This window comes from Saimiri boliviensis, chromosome 6, assembly GCF_048565385.1.
Source record: "Saimiri boliviensis isolate mSaiBol1 chromosome 6, mSaiBol1.pri, whole genome shotgun sequence".
Classification (NCBI taxonomy): Eukaryota; Metazoa; Chordata; class Mammalia; order Primates; family Cebidae; genus Saimiri; species Saimiri boliviensis.
The window spans coordinates 74,383,357-74,393,503 of NC_133454.1; the positions used below are offsets into that span (position 1 = coordinate 74,383,357).

At 40.3% G+C, this 10,147-nt stretch overlaps 1 protein-coding gene across 1 annotated transcript; it reads left to right on the forward strand.

Moving 5' to 3' along the window:
- Positions 1 to 4,305: 4,305 nt before the first annotated feature.
- Positions 4,306 to 6,338, forward strand: LOC101027405 (olfactory receptor 51G2-like). The gene has a single exon (XM_003923841.3). The coding sequence runs from the start codon at positions 4,316 to 4,318 to the stop codon at positions 5,264 to 5,266; it is 951 nt and encodes a 316-aa protein (XP_003923890.1). The 5' UTR covers positions 4,306 to 4,315; the 3' UTR covers positions 5,267 to 6,338.
- The last annotated feature ends 3,809 nt before the right edge of the window (positions 6,339 to 10,147 follow it).

Sequence of the window (10,147 nt, forward strand, 5' to 3'; positions counted from 1 at the left end):
CAACTTCTGCCTCCCGGGTTCAAGTGAGTTTCCTGCCTTAGCCTCCCAAGTAGCTGGGATTAGAGGTGCCTGCCACCACACACAGCTAATTTTTTGTATTTTTAGTAGAGGAGGAGTTTCACTATGTTGGCCAGTCTGGTCTTGAACTCCTGACCTCAGGTGATTTGCCTGCCTCGGCCTCCCAAAGTGCAGAGATTACAGGTGTGATCCATGGTGCCCAGCCTCCTAATTCTTACTATCAATATTGCTTAGTAAACTTAGAGCCCTGAAGAAGTATCGGAAAGAAAGCAGCACAACAAAAAGGAAAGAAAGAGGGGGTAGTTCAGGGTGTCTTTAACTCTACCACAGTGATGTATGGATCTTTAGAAACCACAAGTTGCCAGTTCCTGAGAAGGTGGCTCTGACTCTGTCAGCTGAGATTGTGGACATGTAATTTTCACGTTGGCCGGCTGTGGACAGAAGGTTGGTACAAACTTATATGACACCTTGCTGGGTAGTTTGCTAGGTACTAGGTTTACAGTGGCAAGGAGGACAAACATTTTCTGTTCCAAGATGCAGGTTTATCCCCCAAGAATTGAATAGTCTCCCACCAATCTCCAGGCTCTCTTCAACCATTGCCAGTGTCTGTTATCTGTTCTCCCACCAGTGTGGTGAGTCAGCAGTGCGGTTTCTGACTCATGGTTAGGGATACCCACTGTGACAGCATAGGCTGAGAACCACAACTCCTGAAGGTGCATTCACATATATTGATGTGTGTGTGGTGCCCCCTTGCAGTTGCACAGAGTATGGCCGTGACCTTGATAGTTGCTCTGATGTATTTAATGGAGACATGCACTGAACCCAGCCTGGGGACACTGAAGGATGCAGACAGGTAAAATGACTCCCTCTAGGAATGTTTCTTAGCCAGCTGTATCCCCACAGTTTACTCAAAAGACATGTCCGAAGGACAGGTACAAAAGAGGGAATGATGGAATTTTGATATTATCCAAGGGCTTATCTTTTCATTATAAACAAGTGCGCTGAAGAAGTCAGACTTTCACTGAATGTAAAAGTGAAGTGAACTAATATTGTGATGAATACACTGAGTGCTAGGCATCATGTGAGACATCTGACTACAAGATTAAGCTGGTTCGTGCACAAAGCTATTGAAAACGGACTTGGGAAACAAACCTGTCAAGGTTATATAACTTTCATAAAAATGGCAATTAGAAAATTGCTGAGCCACTTAAACACATAACATTCACAGTGATTATTCAGAATAGAGAACACATACAAACAACATGAAAAATGTAGGCAACCCAATAGAAAAATGAGTAAAAGACTGAAAACTTCCTAAAAGAAGATATTTAAATCGTAAGCATATGGAAATGTGCTTACCTTATTAGAAATTGAGGAAATGTACATGAAAACCACAAGACAATACCATTACACACCCATAGATAGCTATAATTAAAAAGGCCAACCACACAAAATATTGATGAGGATGTGGAATAATTGAACTCTCCTACAGTGTTGCTGTGGGTATAAATTGGTAAATCACTTTTGAAATCTGTTTGGAAGAATATGTGAAAACTCAATATATGCATAGTTTATGGTAAGTCAATTTCATTCCTAGGTAATACTTAACTGCAAACGTGTTCATATAGGGTATATTCACCCAAGGAAAAAATTATACACAATGAAAATGGATACATTATAGCTGTATGAAACAATATGGATGAATCTCACAAACTTTAGTGAATGACACAAATGGGTACATACTATATGATTCTAATTATAGAAAGTTCAAAAATAGGCTAAATTAATCAGTGGAGTTAGATAATGATTATCAATGAGGGGATAGAGTAAAAGAATTCATAGGCTTTTTTTTTAGGGGGGGAATGACAATATCCTGCTTATTCATCTGGGTGTTTATCACATGAGTATATTCACTTCGTGGAAATTAATCAAGATTTACATTTATGGTATGCAGGCTTTTCTATGTGTATGCTATATTTAAATAAAAATATTTGAAAAACGATCAAATATGGTGAATTTGGTGAGTAGAAAGTTGTCTTAAGAGTAGAGTTTCTAATACTTAGGGAAGAGGTGATTGAAAAGACTAGACATGCAGAATGGTCAAGACTTTCCTCATCTGGATTTAGTATAAAGCTGTCGCTTAGACCTGATCCTGCAGGTATCAGGAAACAACTGGTGATCATGAAACACAGTTATGATAGAAGACATCTTCCTAATACAAATTTGATCACCATTTTGTTTTCTGTATACATATACTAGTTTAAATGTTCATACTTGTCATTTTATAAATATTTTGCTGCCAATTTAGAATTTAGAATATTCTGCAAGATATTAAATCTATAGTGCAATGCCAAATTGGCAGCAAAATATTTATGAAATGACAAGTATGAAAAATTGGACTTAAAAATTATACTTTAAGTTCTTGGGTACATGTGCAGATTGTGCAGGTTTGTTACATAGGTATATATGCGCCATGGTAGTGGTTTGCTGCATCCATCACCCTGTCATCTACATTAGGTATTTCTCCTAATGCTGTCCCTCCCCAATCCCCCCACCCCCTGCTATTCCTCCCCTGGCCCCCCACCCCCCAGGCCCCAGTGTGTGATGTTCCTCTCCCTGTGTCTGTGTGTTCTCATTGTTCAACACCCACTTATGAGTGAGAACATGTGAATGCAGAAAGAAGAAAGTGGGAGAGCTAAGCTGTTATAATATCCAGGAAAATGGTGATGATTCAGCCAGCTTAGTTTCATTGGGATCTAAAAGGAGGGAATAGTTTAAAGAGAGTTGTTTTGGAGAATATGTTACAAAGTAAAAGGACATACAAAGTTGTCTTAGTTTTTTGGTATTTCACAGATAACAGGAAAGGAAAGGAGGCACTAGCCAACAGGTGCTGAACCGTGAGTTTTGGGGAGATGTGGAGGAATTAGAGTTTGGTTTGGACTACAGATTTAATATCTTGCAGAATCACAATGTGAGATGCTGAGAAGACAAATGGAGATGCAGTCCTGTTGTAAGGAGAGAAATTGGAAAGAAAGTGTAGCCTAAAAGTGCTATGTGAGGTTACGAGAACAGATTAGTTTACACACTGTACTTTGACCTCCACGGAACAATATGATTAATCTTGGGATTAAGTTCATGCTGCTCTTCCTGACTCTTCAGGGGATGCCCCTCAAGACATGTCAGCCTCCATCTTCTGCCCCCAACTTGGGAGTACTTCAGAGTACTTGGCCCTATTGTAATAACTTTCATAGTAAGAGGGCTGAAGAAGAGCTATTTAAGAGGAAAGTTCCTTCCGATTGAGTTCATGGCCACAGGACTATTTTGAAGGTAGGGACAGAATGAAATATATAAGCTTTAAGCAGCCTATGAAATGAAGGTAGGGTTGGTGAGGAAGGAGATTAAAAAAATTGAATGTATCTGGTAAGCTACTATCTTGTCTATCAGTTCTTAATACCAAGAACTCTTGAATACTTCCTTAAGCCAATTTATCTTCATAGGACAGAAATTTGTCACCATTAAGCACATTTAAATAACCTGTTTTGGGCCCCAAAGGCATTTCTAAAAAAGAAATATAGAAAACGTTAGTTCCATGATAGCACCAGAGGAATATGCAACCAGCCTCCTTAGGGAATGGTTTTGAAATATCTTATTTGTTTGAGTGTGTCCTTTATGGTTTATAACAGATCTGTCAGACTGGAAAATCCACCTCTAAAAATAATTAGCAATGGAATTTAAACTTGTTTCTAATATAATTTTAAGTTTCTACCTGAGAGAATATGTGTATTTAGTTTCTACTTAAATTATTTCTCCAGTTTTTAGTCTGAGAAGACACCCTGGAGGGGGAGACTTCACCTCTAAAAATAAATAGAAATGGAATTGAAACTTGTTTCTAATACAACTTTAAATTTCTACATAAAATTATTCTCCTTCAGTTTTTAGTCTAAGAAGACACTCTGGAGAGGGAGACTTTTAGGTTTAACAAGTGAAAAAAAGAGGTTGTTTAGGCCAAAGGGAAAACAGTGGCTAATGAAATAGCCATCATCAGTAAGCAGAGATCAACTCAGAAACTTTCTCTTTTTGAATAAAGTGCTACATCATTTTATTCAAGCCAAAAAGGTCAGGAAATGGAAGGGAATAGAGCTCCTAAAATGAATGGAGTTTCTTTCATAACCTAAGAAAGGATTATGGGGCAGCTCTTCTTTCTCAGCCCACACTTATTAGGGACTTTATAAGTAATGATCAAATGAACAATGCTTCTTCTTACTCCTAGTGTGGACAACTGCCACCTGGAATCACCATGTTCTCCTGCAACACCAGCACTTCTGGTCAGTCTACTTTCCTCCTCACTGGTTTTCCAGGCCTGGAAGCCTCTCATCACTGGGTTTCCATCCCCATCAACCTCATCTGTGTGGTTTCCATCTTGGGTAACAGTATCATCCTCTTCCTGATCTGCACAGATACAGCCTTACACGAACCCATGTACATCTTCCTGTCCATGCTGGCAGCCTCTGATCTGGGCCTTTGTGCCTCCACCTTACCCACCATGGTGCGTCTCTTCTGGTTGGAAGCTCGTGAGCTGCCCTTTGATCTCTGTGCAGCACAGATGTTCTTCATCCATGCCTTCACCTATGTGGAATCTGGAGTACTGCTGGCCATGGCCTTTGATCGCTTTATTGCCATCCGGGACCCTCTGCATTATGCCACAATCCTTACCCGCTCAGCCACAGCCAAAGTGGGAACTGTGATTCTGGTAAGGGCTATTCTGCTCAACCTCCCAGGACCTATCCTACTGCAGCACCTGCTCTTTCCCCAGATCAGCGTACTCTCTCACTGCTACTGCCTACACTGTGACCTTGTGAGTTTGGCCTGCTCAGACACCCAAATCAACAGCCTGGTTGGCCTGGTTTCCATCCTCTTCTCACTCTGCCTTGACTCCTCCCTCATCATGCTCTCATATGCCCTGATCCTACGAACAGTGCTGGGCATTGCATCACCTGGAGAACAGCTCAAGGCCCTCAACACACGTGTGTCACACCTCTGCATTGTTCTCATCTTTTATTTGCCCAAACTGGGGCTTTCTGTGTTGCACCGAGTAGAGAAACACAGCTACACTTCTCTGGCAGTGCTCATGGCCAACCTACACTTCCTGGTCCCACCTTTCATGAACCCTATTGTGTATTCCATCAAGTCTAGGCAGATCTGTCATAGCCTCCTAAAGCACCTCCAGAAGAGGATTGATGCTTTCTAGAACAGCAGAAGGATCCTGACACATGACCCTGGGACTTGGGGTGGGGGAGGAGTCACTCTAGAGAGTTAATTTTCAAGGTTTTTGGGTGATTCAGCTCTGTTACAGTTTTTGGAGACTAAAAGTGTCATAAAGCTTATTAAAGTATCACCTTGATAATCTTCTCATTTCTCTGATTAGAGCTGAACTATGTCAAACTCTTCCATGCTATGATATCTCCTTATCCAAAGGGCTTAACTAAACTTAGAGAATGTGTGCATCTATGTGTACAGGTACCTCTCCCCTCCCCTGGATTTTTCTTTCTTGTTTGACTTCTAAGCCTAAGGATGAGCTGCAGTAAACTATATTCACCTTAATACCAGCCCTCTTTTCTCAAATTTAATATTAACTGGCTCATATAACAAGAATCCGAAAAGGGAGGTGGGTGGTAGGGAAACACATATGACAACAGTATACATGCCAAATTTATTTGTGGTGATTTGCAGCTTAGGGAGTGGTATTTTCCTCTTGGTTCACTTTATTTCTGATTGTGCAGTAGAGACAGTTTGGCATTGCCAAGTCTAGGGAAATTGCTCACTATAACTTCTGGATAGTGCTGGTTTCTAAGGTAACCAATGGTAAGGGTGGAATAGTCATCCACTTTCACAGCTGCTGATCTGCTAGAATGTCAGCTCCGTGAGGTCAGGGATTCAGGGTTATTTTGTTCACTGATGTATTCCCAGCTCCAAGAAGTATCTATCATACAGTAAGTGCTCAATACATATTGTTGAATAAATGGGTAGGGTAGATGCAGGAGCAAAATTTTCTTGACAGTGGATCCTCAGGAAGGGAGGAGACTGAGCCATCTGAATGTTTGAGGCCTGTGGGGTAACAAGCAGTTGATAAACTGAAGTGTAATGAGATAAAGATAATGTCAGAAGCATTCGGGACAAAGTGTAATTCTCTATAACACATGGTCAGAAGACTGTCTCTAAGGATGCAGCTCAGAGAGGAGCTAAGTTTATTGTGGTGCTTTTTCCAAAGCTACTTTCAAACTTCTAGAAGGAAGTTTACCCAGAAACTGAAGGATGTTTCACTTCAGCACTATCATGGCCTTTGGCCTGTTCAGATCTAAAATATTTGTATATTTCCTGAAGAATTGAAATAGGGATATTCCTAGTAGGAAACCACTCAAATTTAAAAGAAGCAGTGGTGATAGAGCTGTTAGAAGATACATGTCTATTTCTATGGCTATCCAGACAAGTGGCAATTTAATGACTGTGGTCATTTTTATGTGTCATTTTCATGAATTGAAACAAGACAGAATGAGGAATTTGGAGGCAAAAAGGCAGGGTGGGAGCTGTGAATTCTTTACAAGCAGCTCTAGTTGGAATTGTTTTTCCTGCTAGATTGTATTTACATTGGCCATCATAGTGTGAGTTCCAAGGAACTCAGGATCCTGTGCCTATCAGTAACTAGGAGGCAACTGCCAATGCAGATAGATAGATCTGAAGTCACAGATCCTGCTTATAGAGCTCAAGAATCAAGGATAGCAAATTACAAGTTTAAAGTTATCATTTCATCTAGTAATAGCCAACCAGAAGTTTCAGTAAATCCAGTTTGACCAGCCACTTTAGAAAGGGAGGTCATTTGAAAAGATAGCTTGTATATATACACAGCAAATTTCCTTATCAGGGCCACATATCATAGGCTGAATAGGAAAGTGTTCTTCAGGCCCTTCTGTCTGCTTCACGTATAACCCCAGTAACAAGAGGGTTCTGGTCAGGGAGCCAGCATATCCATCTCACTGAGGTTCCCTCCAACCTCTATCAGAAACCTTACACTGACATGATGGTATTCAGGACCAGAGGCATTTTTTGCAGTTAAAACAAAAGAAAACACATTGTATACACAGCCCAGAGGCTGGAAAATTCCCATTCAGAGGGTTACCAGAATAAAACTTGGATATCAGACATCTGATCTAGGATTGTAGGGATCTTGGGCTTTTATCCACAGTAGTTCTGAACTTGGAAACTGCTCCCACCTACCCTTAATCTCTATCACCATATTTCTTGCTATTTCATGACTGCAGTGACCTCAAGAGCTGGAAGGGATATGGGGGTCTATGCCTATACAACTTCACCTTCAGTGTGCAGGCTTCTTGGCATGTTCCATAATGCCTTCTTTTGCTTCACAGGCCAAATTACTACAGTACTGGCGTATCTGAGATTGACACAAAGGGAGTTCTGAGATGGTCTCTAAAAAGCTTTGCTACTAGTTTGCCCAGTTAAGAGATTATAAGGGTGTGATATGCAGTGGAGTTCAGATTTTGGCATCATTTTTTTTTAAAGTCAGTGTATAAAAATCTAAAGCTCCTGCTTTTAATTCTTATGCATATCAGACTGCTACCCACCCATGCAGAAAACCCGGGTTGAAAAATCTCAGCTTGGGCCCATACCAGCTGTGTGATTTTAAGTTAGTCACTTTCTCTGAATCTGTTTTCTCATCATTATAAAATGGGGATACTTACCTCATAGAGAGATTGTGAGGATTTAAGTACAAATGTATATAAAGCACTGAATCTAGCAGAGAACCCATTTTATGTATGTTTGTGTGGTTATTTGATTAGTGCCCATCTTCCCTATTCACTGCAAGCATCATGATGGTGTTTGTTTTTCCTGAGTTGTCTAACTCTAGTGCTTAATATGGCCCTGAGAATGGTAAGCAATTTGTGTTAAATGAATGAATAAAGACGGAATTCCTCACAAATGGTCAATGCGATTGTATAATTTTTTATTGAGCTCAACAGATGAGAGCACTTATTAATGTAATTGTGACATCTAATTATATAATTTATATAAAGTAACTTTGATTTTGGAAGGAAAAAGTCAATTGGTGGGTTGGTTAGTTGCAAATGCAAACATTTTGTTCATGGTTACACTGCTGTATAGAAGCCCTGGGTTTATTCATAACTGAACTGCTCAAGGACTTTAGGTTCCAAAGGCGAGATCCAAATCTGGGCTTAAAAGTTCCATGTATATAATTCCAGCTGCCAAGGCTTGTCCTGGGTTAACTGGACAGTATACTCTGAGTCTGTGACACTCTAGAGCTGAGTGGGGTCCTTGGTGACTGGGAATGAGTGACTGACTCACCTTGTATATTTTTAGATCAAGGAAAAAATTTTTGCATACACTTATGCTAGGCCTGGCTACTAGTAATCAATGGATTGGAGAGGGGATAGTCCTAGACAAGGGGAGGAAGAGGAGAAAGCTTATGAAAATCAGGATACATGTCCCAAGTTCTTCGAAGCCAAGTCTTCCTGAGGATGGTCTACATTGGTCATGGATTGGCCATGGGGAAAATAATTTCCTAATAGTCCTCTGTAAATCAAAGAGATATTTTGACCTCTACAGAGAAAAAAAAAAAAGGAAAGCCTACAGTGACTGATTCAATGTACAATTGCTGTCAATTCAGAGTGATGCAAAATTATGAGGAATGTACAATTATTTATATTGGGATGCTTTGTGGATTAGAAGAATTATAAGAAAAAATGCCCTTTTGAGAAAAGTTCTTCTGAAGTCCTTCTATCTCCTACCATGGGTCAGTATAAAAAATATTTTTGAGGGAGATAGGACAGAACTCAGTCAAAAATTTAAATCTATTTTTGTGGGTATATAGTTTATCATTTATGAGAAATAAAATGTTTTGATACAGGTATGCAATGTGAAATAAGCGCATCATGAAGAATGGGGTATCCATCTCCTCAGGCATTTATGCATTGGGTTGCAAACAATCCAGTTACACTTTATTTTAAAATGTACAGTTATTATTGACTGTAGTCACCCTATTGTACTATCAAATAGGTCTTATGCTATTTAATTTACCTACAACAAAGCTCAAAAGAATTTTACTCAGAACTTGGAAAGAAATAATTTTCTATATATCGATTCTTTCCTTGATCATCTCTTGATCATACCAATCAGGTGTTTGGTCCCATAACTCCACTGAAGTGGCTTTTGTCAATGTTCTGATGAACTAAACATTGCCAGTTTCATTTGTTAATACCTGTGTTAGTCTTTTCTCATGCTGCTATAAACAAATACCTGGGACTGGGTGATTTATGAAGAAGTTTAATTGACTCACATTTCCACATGGCTTAGGAGGCCTCAGGAAACTTACAATCACGGTGGAAGGGGAAGCAAACATGTCCTTCTTCACATGATGGCAGGAGAGAAAAGTGTCAAGCGAAGGGGGAAAAAGCCTCTTATAAAACCAGATCTCATGAGAACACGCTGTCATGAGAACAGCATGAGAACCACCCCCATGATTTAATCACCTCCCACAAAGTCCCTCCCCCAACACAGGGAGATTACAATTCAGATTACAATTCAAGATGAGATTTGGATAGGGACAGAGTCAGACCACATCAGTACCCAATCCATTGCTGTAACTGTAGCATTTGACACTGTTGATCACTCCCACCACCATTACCCCTCTAAGATTTTGTACTCTCTTGCTTTCCCTTGTTATCTCACTGTTTTTCATTCTCAAACTCTTCAGCTGTTTCTTCACGGCACCAAACTCAGTTGCCTTGATGGCTACCTGGGCAGCCAGAGGCCGCTAGGTGTTGCTTGCGCTGCTGTTGAGATTGCAGAGCCAAGCTGCTCCCGTTGTTGCTTCTTTATTTGCCCCAGACTGCAAGGCCAGTTGCAGTGGCTGCTCCCAGTGTCTCATATGGTTCCTGACACACCTTAACATTGCTGTATGATATGGTTTGTCTGTGTCCTCACCCACATCTCATCTCGAATTGTAATCTGAATTATAACCCCCTGGTATTGAGAGAGGGACCTGGTGGAAGGTAACTGAATCACAGGGACAGTTTTCACCATGCTTTTCTCATGATAG